Source organism: Accipiter gentilis, chromosome 1 (assembly GCF_929443795.1).
Source record: "Accipiter gentilis chromosome 1, bAccGen1.1, whole genome shotgun sequence".
NCBI classification, from domain to species: Eukaryota; Metazoa; Chordata; class Aves; order Accipitriformes; family Accipitridae; genus Astur; species Astur gentilis.
In genome coordinates, this window is record NC_064880.1 from 5691903 (window position 1) to 5704830 (window position 12928).

Below are 12928 nucleotides of genomic sequence, written 5' to 3' on the forward strand. Positions count from 1 at the left end.
TTTACCCCTCTCTGTAGATATTTAATTGCATATTTTCTCTCTGCTGTTTATGTGTGCTTTGGTCCCTGTTTGTAATTCAGGCTTGAAAGACACTGGATCCTTCCTTATTGAAATGGTCCGTAATTGCTGACACAGTGTTCATAAACCCATTTATTGCCCTGATAGATATATCTTCTTTCTCAAAACACTTCCTTCTTACTTTTTTTCTGCACTCTTCTGGGTGTCTGGCTCTGTCCCTATTTTCAAAAATTATGGTAGTGGAAAACAATTGGTATTCAAGTAATGAGTTAACCTTAGCTAGTACTAACACCACAGACAGTTATCTGGGGAAAGTGCAGTAGGGTTCAACATGCCTTCTGCAAGGAAAGAGTAAAGCAAACCAGCTTGATGGAACTTTTTTAATTGCTGCTGTGATTTGTCTCCCTTTGACACTTTGTGCAAGGCCAGTGTCAATGCTAGAGGTCTGGAGAGATGTTTTAATGTCCTAGGGCAGAAGCCTGCACACTGTACCTGAGGGAGTACCAGCATCTTAATGCCCCCTGCTCAGTAAATCTGTGCCTGCTAAGAAACAGCAGAACTGGTATTATTCATTGCTCTTTTCTATGATAAAATGGGTGTATGAAAATGTTGTCACCTGTAGTTCTGACTATGATTTCTTGATTTTGATCTTTAGGTCCACCTGGCTCCAGATGGCGAGATTATGGGGCTTTGGCTATCATAATGGCAGGAATTGCCTTTGGATTCCACCAGCTCTACAAGGTAATATCTCCCTCGCTACTCTTACACTGTACTCTGAGAGAACAATGTTATGCTACTTGTGTCCAAATGATCATGTTGGTTCCAAGTTGGTGAAGCATCTCTGCTCTTACTGGCACTGCCATTGGTGTATTTCAGTAATGTAGACACTTAACATGAAAATGCAGAGTCAAAAAGAGGCAAGCAAACAAAACTATTTTTTAGCAGTGGATCTCAAACTGCTAGAAACAAGGTCATTTTCATTGCGTATATGTATTTTGGAATTTTTTAAGTTGGGGAAACTAAGCACAGTTCAGTAAAGGGATTCTCCCAGCATTGGCCAGCTGACATTACTGTCATAGCCCCAGTCTAATGATTTGTCCATTTTTTCTCCTGCACTTGGGTAGGAAAGAATCTTCTTTAACCAATCAGAATGTTGAAAAGAAGGTGCTAATTTCCAGATCTGCCATACATCCTGTAGTTCTACTCTAATGTGCTTAGAACAAGTTAGAGCAAGCGTGTGTCTGCTTGCGTACTGTAGAGACAGCAGCCCCTTCTTATTTCTTGTGCAATGTTTCTCCAGTTGAATATACTCTTTCACTCTGGATTTGCTTTCCAGCAATGTGGTAAGTGACATTAGATAATGTCTTTGGTAAAGAATCATATTCTGTGGCTACATAAAAAGACATGAGTGAGTGGTTCAGGTCAACACAGCAGAGTGTAATGAGCTTTGGTCCAGTAGAAGTTGTGCTTTATTTTTGAAAAACGGACAGAGATGAAGATTTAATGAGAGGTTGATTGTTTTCATGTTTGTTCTTTTATTAACAATTACTGCCTTGTTTAGTAAAATCTATTTCACAAATCAAAATGTTGGCCTTCTGGTTTAAAACTACTTCTCTTATCCTATCATATCATTAATTTTCTGGGTCTCAGGCTAAGAGAGAGAGGCCAGATGAAGCAACATGTTCCATCTCTGCACGTAAAGTTACATGACTTAAGAGAATGGCTTTTTATTGAGATATGTTGTCCCTATGTTTTTACATTAAAGTAGTGATGCCAACCTTACTGATCTTTTCATTCTTGCAAAGAATGGTGGAGCTCTAAGTGTCCAGAGGGGTGTTAAGACAACAGCTGCTGGGCCTTGCAGACCTGAACATATTGCTGTTACTAAATGACATGTATCTAAAACATATTGATGATTTTACAGATTTTTTCTGGCATAATGTCACTCATGCTGTTAATATATCCTCGTGCTGTATTCTTTGTTTACAGTTCTTGCTCTGCTGTCTATCCAAACCTCATGAGGCATATTGTGTGCCTAGAAGAGACCCATATTCTTTTATAGGAGTAAGACATCTTTGGAAATAGTTGATAAATTCCTTCTGCCCTTCATGGGATTTTGAGGGAGTTTGCAAATAGTGATTTTTATATGAAAGATAGGATGCTAGGATACAACATAGTTGCCTATGTGCGTTCTGTGAAAATTAAAGAGAGAATTGTTCGTGAAAGTCATCAAAAGCTTTTTGCTTTTCAGAATGTCTGACTGTAAACATGTATGTGTACATGTGCTTTGTGCGGGTAAGGGCTGTGTACAGCGACACTGAAATCTTAAACTGGTGCTATTAAGTGTAAAAGAAGGCTGTCCCACACATGTCAGTTTGGATAATCAGCTCTGCCTCAGAAGCCATCCTGTATGTATGCCTCTGCAGTGGGTGTACATGGATCAAAAGGCAGGATGAAAAAGAATTGATAGGCACTATCAGGACTATTTCCACATCCTAGACCATCCTTCTCTCACATTTTTTTCACCTGCCATGTTGTGCTTGGATATGCCCTTGTTAAAGTGCATATTCAGTTCATAGGAGCAGTGCTGCAGAAGGACCCATGGTAGTTAGAGTTGTGACCTATTAGATGCAGTCTGTCCTCTGCAAGGGCAGAATGAGGTAGATCTCATGGCTATGTACAGTGTCACTGAACTGCCTCCCATCCTGTACTAGCTTGGTTCTTACTTCCTTTAGCCCTGGATCTTTAGTTCTCTCCTACTGTTGTTAACTGCTCCATTTCCTTTCTCTATTCCCCGTGCTCCAGATCCCTGCTTTTCCCTCTGTGACTCGTAACCCTTCCCCTGCCAAGTTTCAAAAGTTTTTATAATACCTTTCATTCCTTGGTTTGTGCTTCCTCTGGCCTTTCCTGCGCCTTTCTTCTCTTCTTCCCACTTTGGCATTTCTTGCCTTGTGGATGTAGCTCAGGTGTTGTGACATATCAGTGTGTTCATATTTGAGAGCATAAGATCTGAAATTGTACTCTGCATGTGACGGACGTTTCTCTGGACTGAGAGCTGTACCAGGAAACCTTAAATGGAGTTAGGAACTGTTTTTTAGCACCTCCAAAAATTTAACCGCAGAACTCGTATCTTCTCTTCTGCAACTTCAACACCTACTGTAGAGGGAATTTGTTTTCTCAGCCAGGTGTGTGGATAAATGATCACTGGCTCTGTGATAAAGGCTGAGGTTTGAGGTGTGGGCTTTAAGGATGTTTCAAGGTAGATTAGGAAGACCACTTTGCATATCCCTATTTCCTAAAAAAGTTTCTGTACTCCATGCAGAAATACCTGCTTCCTCTCATCATGGGAGGCAAAGAAGACAGGAAACAACTTCAGAGGATTGAGTCAAACATTTCTGAGATGAGTGGCAGTGTGACACAGACAGGTAAAGATTAATGACTCCATCAATTCACCCCTCAAAGCCTTTCTCCCTGTATCCTCCATTCTGCCAAGACTCCCACCCTTTTCTTTCCCTCCATCTCCACTTTATGTGGTGACTTCATTTATCTGCTCTGAGAATCTGTTCACATTTGCAAATGAAGCCGCCGTCATTTCGGTTTAATTTGAAATTGCTTGTTTACTGTCGGCGCGGCCTCAATTAATTATGTTTTTACGGAAAGGCTCCCAACCTCAGAATATTAATAAGGGGAATAAAATGACAGCCTTTCGGAGGGCTGTAAAGTTCATTTTTAATTTCTGCTTCTCTGATGTTTTCAGGGGCTTTTTTTTTGTGTGTTTTCCCCCCACTTTCCATCTGAAAATCCGAGGAAGGGTCAGGAGAGTCTGTAATTACTGTGCCTCCCTGACCTTAACCACCTTCTCTGTTATTGACTCTATAGGGTGTCTGTTCATTACCTGATGCCCTAATGATGGTCTGGATTAGCTGTTACCTGTCACACCAATAGAGGTTTTAATTTTATTTTATTTTATCAGCTTGTTTACTGCCTGGAAGCTTTGGATAAAGTACCAAAGTAGAAAAAGTTCTCCTACAGCTGGAGTCCAGCAGAAGTTCTTCAGTGTTTGCTGGGGGAATACAGGGTGTTCACTTGAAATAAAAGGGGAAAAGTGCAAAGTATATTCAGTTGGTGGGATGGAATAAAGTATGATTTTCAGCAGTAAGTTTGTTAAAGATGTTGGGGTTGAAGGAGCTGGTGGGTTGAGAGTGGGAGGATGCTAATTACACTTTTTAGTGGAGGGTGAGAAGAAAAGCATCTTTCATTTCTCATGATACCTTAAGGTCAATCCTGAGACCAGCCTCTTCCCAGATTGGAGCTAGCCCCAGTGTTTGCCTGCGTGAGGCCCAGGATAGATAAATGATACAAACATTGTGTAAGTTCAGGGAGATGTACAAATCATAAACCAATATAATTAGAAGGGAGAGGTTTTGGACGGATATACTGTGGGCTATAGACATCTATACAATGGAAAGATAAACTAGAAATACTGGAGGTTAGATGCAGTGCAGGTAGATTACCCGTACTGCAGATAAATCATATGGATTAAAGTGAGCAGGCGGGCATAGATAAATTAAATATAGTAGGAATAGAGGCATCTTTGTAGCTAGACAGCAGGAAGGACGTGTGTGAGTGCATATATGTGCATGTGTCTCAGTTTAATGCTCTCCTGCTTTTTCCCTCATAGTGACTCAGTTACAGACAACTTTAGCAGCTGTCCAGGAACTGCTGATCCAGCAACAACAGAAAATCCAGGAGCTCACCCAAGAACTGGCTGCTTCTAAGGTATCCACTTCCACGTTTACATCACCATCTTCTTTGGAACATGCATGGCTTCTTTTGTGGGCACATGGAAAGCACCTTATTAGGTTCACAATCCAGCCTTCAGCTCTGTCATATCCCCAGACAGTTTCTCTGCATCTGACTTCTCCATAGGTGGTCTGTTTAAAGCACTGGATGTTAATTGGGTACTCAATGAAATATATCTAACTTCTGAGAGGGCTTTGCTGTATAGCTTTGTATGCAGCCTGTGTGTCTGAGACCTCAGACCTGTTCTCAGCTCTGTATCTTCTCTATTGCATTTGAGATGAAATAATTGTGCTGTTTAGTCTGCTGACCAAAAGAGGTAAAGGCCAGTTGTGCAGAGGTTTTATTTGTGTGTAATATGTAATTTTACATGTTTAAATTTCTTCTGTACCCTTGTACATCATCAAAAAAATTACTTAATCCTGTTCAGCCAAGCACACACTTGAAGTACTGTATTTAAGTCACCTTTTCAGATACCAGGCCAGGTAATGGCCAAACATTCTTACTGTTTGGTTTCTTGTTTCAATGATTTCGGTCATCTCAGTGTAACAGGTGGCCCCCACATTAGTAACACACAGTGGCCCATTCCCCTTGACTCCTGACTTGACCCCAGCAATAAAACCATTAGTTCTGACTAGTTTGTGTTGTTACATGTGTAACTACAAGTAACCACTTCTAACCAAAATTGATTTTCTTTCTGGCAATGAGAATAGTGCTCTTCATCTCCAGAGTACTTTGCAGCCATTGGCCTAAGCATTCTATTAGCCAGTAAGTGTTGGTTACATGTGAGGTGGGATGGATTTGAACCAGTCACATAGAGATGAAGTCTTCCTCTCACTCACAAACTTGTCATTATGCAGGGCCCAGTTGTCTTGCAGTATTCTCTGCACAGGGTGAGATTTTTTCTTTTTACTGTGAAATCCCTTAGACAATGCTTACAGTCTTTTACCTATAGTGTGAACAGTTGTCTTCTCCCCTTACCTATACTTTAATCTCGTACAAACCTTTTGATGGTGTGTAACTGGTGGGCCACAGCTGACTGTGTGGTGTGTACACTGTACAGTAGGAATCCCTCAGTGGCACAGCTGTAAACCCAACCATGAAAGCCAGTTTATGGTCACAACACTCTACTTCAATTTTCCTTGGGAACTGTGGCCTGTCAGTGGCCTGGAGCCAGTCCGGAAATTGGAAAACTGTTTTCAGGTCTTAAGTGTTAAGATTAAGACCACATGTTGAGCTTTAAGAAGGAAAAAGGGCATAAGAGTCTTGGTGGTTTAGAGAGTCTTGAAGAAGTTTTTCCTCCCCCCCCTCTCTACCCCCAGCACTGAAATGGTAGCACACATTGTTATGATATCTAAACCTCATGTGTACAAAGAAAAACTTGGGCAACCCCACAAACCAAAGAATAAAAGCTGTGTTTTCTCAGCTGTAATGTAAGTTTTTATATCTGCTTTTCAAACTCCTACTGGCATGCTGTAAAAAATTAAAAAGAGGGACTTTAAGTAATTAAAAAACGTACATAAAAATTCAAGGCTTGAATTTTCTACAACTGTTTTTTAAAGAGACTGGCTAAAAAGCCCCAGATGTCAGATTTTATTTCTAAATCCTAGGCATCTGGCACCATATGTGTTTTGGAAATTTGAGTCCTTTGCAGGCCAGTGAGTGGAAATCACTCCCTTGTTAATGTGCTGCTGTAGCTTTCAAGGTCTTGGAAAGCCAGAACAGTGGCTCCTGGATTCTTGCTGTCTGAGGGCTGGGAGTGTGAATCCCAAGGGAACGCATCTGTGTATATCACAGCTCCTACAGACTGAGCCTCTCCCAGCTCACTGGGTTCACAGCCCAGAAGTCACTGTGAGGAGTGCTGGCTGTGAAGGTGTTCAGGGTTACTCAGCACTAACTGGAGTCTGTTTAAAGAATAAGTAGGAACAACCAGTTCTGGCTACATCTAGTAGGAACTGCCGAGGAGGGGGGTTGTGTTATTCCAGTCCTGGATTGCTTTGTCAGGGGATTTATTAGGAGTATCTCTGGAATGATGCTCACAAATGGGTTCATTCCTAATGGCTTTTAGCAGAAATTACTATGGGAAGTGCTAGACGTGAGTATTCTTTGGTCCTATACTCAGCCCATTGCTACACGAATTGCTAGAATGATAGAATGGGGTAACCACAGGCCATGATCTGTCTTTCAGAATGTTCTTCCTATTTCTCAAGTTCCCAAAAGGGTTAAAAGGAAGAGTGCCAAAAGTAGTATCTGCAGCATGTTCTCCTCAGTTGTTACCAATTCTGATGCAGTGCTGATGGCAGCTATACCAGGCTTCCATGAGTTACTTATCATTTTTCCCCACCAAACTGCATTCATTGCCTTGAAAGATCCAAAAGACAGTGCCTAGTCCAGCTTCTTCCTGGACATGCAATTTGGTAACTCAAGCATAGCTCTAATTCTTCAGATCTAGTAGGGAAAATTTTTGCAACTTTCAAGCATCAATTTATCAGCCCACCTCTAATCACCACAGAGTGCAGATAAGAAATTCTTTATTTCATGATTTAGGAGAAATGAACAAATCATTTAAAAATAGTTGTTAATGTATAATATTTGAATCTGTTGCCTCAACTAAGTGCAGTCACAGGGAAGAGCAAAGGACCTGATTCAGTGCAAGTCCCACTGCCTTCCAGGATCCTAGTTCTAGTCCTCTAGAAGTCATTCATTAGGTCAGCATCAAATGATTTAGTTTTCCGCTTTTGTGTATTGTTCTGTGCCTGACATGTTGGTGGAAAACATCCTATGTAGACCTAGTTTTGTCTGAATTCTCACAAGTGCTAGTGGCCTCCTAATCAAAAAAGAAAGATCCCCTTGAGATGCTTCAGCAATGGTTGTGCATGGTATGTTGGAGACAAGATGAATTAGTCCCCCAAACAGAAAGCAAATACTTGAATGGTCTTAGCACCTTGAGACAATTATTATTTCTGATCATCATGGGGATTCATTCAGGTCCTTCTTTATTGTGCAAGTTGTTTTGCTCAGATCTGAGAGATTTTAAATGAGCTTATGTATGTTATCCCCAGGGCTCGAGATTCCCAGATGGGAGGAGAGGGAGGATAACATAGAAAAAAGTGACATTTGTGAACTATCTCCCAGTTCATACTTTGATCTTTATGTCGTCTTTTTCATGTTCTAGGCCACAACTTCCACCAACTGGATTCTGGAGTCGCAGAATATTAATGAATTGAAATCTGAGATCTACTCGTTAAAAGGACTTCTCCTGAACCGGTATGGGTGGAATATGTGAGCAGATTATTGTGTGGGGAAAGGGTTGCTTTCTGGGATTCTCTCAATCATGGAGAGGAAAGGCATTACCAACAGGAACTGACTCTGTATCCTGTTATTGCTATTTTAATAATACCACTTTGCACTCCACTATCACTTTCTATTTGCAGGTCTCAAAATGCTTTTCAAACTTGCCTTAAATCACAGAGCGCCTTGGGTAATTAATAAGATTTTTCCTTTTTGTTTATGAAAGAGGAATTCTCTACCATTCACCACAGGATCTGCACCTGCATTCTGTCACAGAGAGAGTCACTTCTGGATACAGTTCAGCTGACCTGTTCATGGTTAGGGCATAACCAGGATGAAAAGAATCACACTTCAGCAGAGCCTGTTTCTTTCGATTAGCTAGCTCAGGTACAGACATCTTATAATGTAGTAGATGTCTGAAATGAGGTGATATAAATCCCAGCCTGTGGGACAGTCGTAAGAACAAGGATCAGATCTCAGTTCTTGAAGAAATTCTTTTTTACCAAGTACATTACTTAAGAGTTTATCTAGCTTTTCAGCTATTGATCCTTTCCCTCTAGTGTGACTCCCTTGCCTCCTTCTACATGTAACGAAGTCTTCTCAAGCCATCTGTTTCCTAAGAGATGGACTTCAAAGATCAGTCTAAGATTGGACTAGACATGTTCTGGATCTCAGCAAGTGGGCTTTTGAAAAGTCTGAAAAGTGTATTGTCTTTAGTATCCTTTTAAATTCTTGCTATACCTCCCATTCCTCCCAGGAGTCACAGTAGAAAGCTTTGGAGGCTTGAGGACACATATTAAGTTACTGTCTGTTAAGTTGGGTCATACTAGCATCACTGCTGGGGAGAGAGCATTACTTAGTGACACCTCTTCAGCAATAGGAAAGCTGCAGCTGGGGGATAAGTGCTTTTTAGAAAAAAGAAAACTTTGGGGGGTTGTTTTTTTAACAAAAAGGCAAATGTTTCTGCAGTGAGGAGGCAGCAGCAACACTGGAGCCAAAAAAGTCTCCAGATTGAATTTGTTGATTGCATTATTATACTGGTTGAATAATGCAGACATTAGCATATTGCACTCACAGGAGATGGAGGTTAGATCAGCAGAGTTCTTCGATGGCTGGTGGTGGCAGCAGGAGGAGGGACGTGAGATCAACTACTGCTCCTAGTTCAGTCTAAGAAAATGTAATCTGCTGTGTTTGAGCACTTACTGTAAGAAGGCAGCCAGCTTTCATCTGCTCTGGTCTTGTCTGTGGCACTAGCCAGCTCACCTGAGGGGCACGAGGACTCCCTGTCACACAGCATCCTTTTTAGAGCTTGATCTGCTACCTCTTCATACTCCCAATCTTCATGTACACAAGCAAGGATGCATGGGGAGTACTAGATCAGACAGGCTTTTTTGCTTTGCTCTTCATGATAAATGACTTTCTGAGGGCACCACTGCTCCCCACTGCACTTATATTTGTCCTGTTTGGTACTTGGATTCTCCTATTAGGGCTGGCCATTAGCCTGCTACTATCAAATCCTTAAAGCGCACCTGGAAAGGACTCAAGGACAGAGCAGCCAGCTTTCTCAGCTGGTGCAAGCTAGCTTGACTCCATTCAAGTCAGAGATGCTGAACCAGTTTGCGGCAGCCAGGATCTGGCCCAAACACGTGAAGTGCATGCTGGGACTAGGAGATAGGCTCGCGGTTGTAATGAGCCAGAATGCAATAGCTGTGTATCACAGTGGAGGCGAGACCCAGGTGGTGAAATTCCTTGGCTCAGGCACAAGGACCTGGTGTGTCTGACTTCTTACTCCAGTGGGAATTTTCTTTACCAATGAATTAGTGATTGTTTTATAAAGGGACACCCATGTCTTTCCACAGGCAGCATTCCTGACTGCTAGCTTATTCTCTGAAATTGGCCAAACCAGATAGTTTTAGTACTTCAGATTGCCCAGCTGTGATATTTTCCGTGTATGCAGGCTTGATTACAGGGTGCTTGTAAAGCACTTTGAGATTCTGGCTGAAGAAGTGAAGTGGCCTTGGTTTTGTTCATTTATGGCAAAGGAGACTTATGGTTTCAGTCCTGCTTTACATGACTTCCCCAGTGCACATACCATTCTCTCTAATGATAACCCCTCAGTTTTTTTAATAAAAGCCCCTTTCTCTCCTTTTCTTCCCCTCTTCCCCTCCCCCAAGGAGGCAGTTCCCTCCCTCCCCTTCAGCACCTAAGATCCCGTCATGGCAGATCCCAGTGAAGCCAAGCTCACCCTCCAACCCTGTTGTTGCCAACCATAATAGCAGCAGTGACATCTCACCTGTCAGCAACGAGTCTACCACCTCATCACCAGTCAAGGAGAACCACAGCCCTGAGGGTTCGAAGGTCAGCTGCCATCTGCTGAGCACAGAGGAGGGCAACAAGGCAGTGATTGATGTCAAGAGCCAAGTGCGGATGGAGGTGCAGGGTGAGGAGGAGAAAAGGGAAACCAAAAGGAATGAAGAGGAGGAAGAGGACGATGAGGATGATGACGTTAGCCATGTAGATGAGGAGGAATGTCTGGGTGTCCAGACTGAGGACCGGCGAGGAGGGGATGGTCAGATTAATGAGCAAGTGGAAAAGCTACGAAGACCTGAGGGAGCCAGCAATGAGAATGAGATTGACTAAGGCACCCTGGCTTCTGCTGCTGCTGCTGCTGTACATCTTCCCTAGCCTCCTGCACTGTCCCCGGCACCTCTCCCATTTTGCGGAGAGAAGTGCCACCATCCTGTCCAATGATTCTCCCATGATTGACCTTGAGCAGGGTCATGATTGCCCAGTGAACAAGGTGGGCCCTGTTTTACCACAGGGCTTTGCAGTGTTGCAGTGGCTTCTTCTCCCCTCCCAGACCCACCTTCTCCCCATGAGCTGGGGCCACTGCCTAGGCTGGAAGACCAATCGCCTTACCATGCACCACAGCTACAGAATAAGTCCTTTTACAAAAACACCATCTCTCCTGAAACAGTCAGCCTCTTTGCTGCATCTTAGAGTCCCTTCTATCCAATTTCAGAAACCAATCTGCCCTGAGCTCTTTGATTTCAGAAGCCTTTAATCCCCACATAAGGCCCAAACCAGTTCTCTGTTTCCCAAAATAACCCTCTGTTTTATTTCTCAAACTACTTGATATTCTGTTGCCAAAAAAAGAACATTTTAACCCTGAATTCCTCACCAAATCTTAGTCTTGGCTCTTCCAAGCCTTATGTCAAGCCTCCAATTCCTGAAACTACCTAGCATCTAAAAACACTAAATTTCTGTGGGGTCCAAAGAACACTATTTCCACCCCACATGCTTAAACTCATTAAAGTGGTCTCATGCTAGGGACCAAGTCCAGGTTTCATGGCCACAGTAAAATCCATGAGAACAGGTGGCTTTGTTACCGATTAGTCCCCAGTAAAAGAAGGCTTTAAAAGAAGTTGACTCCACTCATCCCAATTATTACCCTTCCTCCTCCAAAGACAAGGAGCTCACATCAGTTTTTGACATCTTACATTTTATTTATAGCTACCCTGAATGAGTGAATGAATGAGTTGGTATCAGATGTTGAAATAGTTGGTTAATTCTGAATCTTTGCAATGGTTTTTAGCCTGTTTTTTCTCCCTAAAAGAGGAGAAAATCCATCTTAAATGATCAGCTGAGACCTGTACCTACCCAGTGACAGGCACCTGCTTCAGCGAAGCAGTCTTTACAGAGGAGAGAACAGTTCCAGCTCTGAGGTTAACCACTGGCCCTTCTTACCCAGTCCAGCCTTTTTTTTGCCCCATTGGGGCTATACACAAATAAACAGTGAATTTTGAAACCTCTCATTTGCAGCATTGTGTTCTCAGCTGGTAAAATGGTGGTGTCCAATTATATTATTCACTGCATCAGAGTCTCTTAGCAGAGCAATTCTTGTAACAACTGAGTCTCACTGTCCTCACCAAGCAAGTGTGCTCGTCTGTGTGATCATGTATAGATTTCAAATATAAAATACGATTGTATATAATTGTAATAAATATGAGTTACCACTATTTAACACCAGGCTATTACTGGATTACTGTGGCTCTTATTTTGTCGAGAAATATGCATGCAGGGTGGTAAAGGGAGGGAAGAGGGACTATTACAGAAATTCAGTCCTTATAAAATGTTTTCTGAAGGACATTTATGGTTGATTTTTCTGCCTGCTCCAATACTAGGTTATACCAGCAGGAGGCAGTGTAGAGAACGGTTTAAGCACAATATAAGGTACAATATAAATAGCTCCAACAACTCTGTAATGCTAGGTTGCCTCCGATGTTGCAGAGGGTGAGATGGATGCATCATCAAGTGAGTAAAAAGCAGCTATTCCAGTTCCTTTCCTCCCAGCAGGAGGCTCTGCAGGGCACAGAATGCAGCACCCTGCTCCTTTCCACCCCCAGCAGCAGGAGGAGCTGAAGGGAGTGTGTGAGATAACCCACTGCCCCTTAGTCTTATCTACCAGCAGGGAATGCTGTGCCGTATCCCATGACTGGTCTAACCCTGCCATGTCAGTACAGAAGCCATTGAAAGAAATGGCGTACAGCAAGTAGTTCGTAACTACTGCAGTCCCATCTTTGTTCAACAGAAGTATTTGGCTCCCTTCTTAAAAATGAGGGATTTACTTGATTCCTGAGTATTTGGGTGTCTGGTACACAGTGACATTTTCCTGCTCAGGGGGAGTGAAAGGGACCTTCGTATTACTGTATTTAGACCTGCTGCTGAATGTGATGATTTCTCATTCCTTAAATGGACGAATATCTTCCCCAGGAGTGAGTGTGTGTGTGTGTCTCTCTCTCTCCCCCTCTCCCTCTCA

At 42.5% G+C, this 12928-nt stretch overlaps 1 protein-coding gene across 1 annotated transcript in view; it reads left to right on the plus strand.

The window, feature by feature from the left end:
* Positions 1-12133, plus strand: part of PEX14 (peroxisomal biogenesis factor 14) — a 79448-nt gene extending 67315 nt beyond the window's left edge. Inside the window, exons 5-9 of the mRNA XM_049806081.1 lie at positions 674-759; positions 3341-3443; positions 4700-4797; positions 7994-8085; positions 10284-12133. Coding sequence (XP_049662038.1) covers positions 674-759; positions 3341-3443; positions 4700-4797; positions 7994-8085; positions 10284-10749 — 845 coding nt within the window. The 3' untranslated portion in view covers positions 10750-12133. The remainder of the gene's footprint in view (positions 1-673; positions 760-3340; positions 3444-4699; positions 4798-7993; positions 8086-10283) is intronic.
* The last annotated feature ends 795 nt before the right edge of the window (positions 12134-12928 follow it).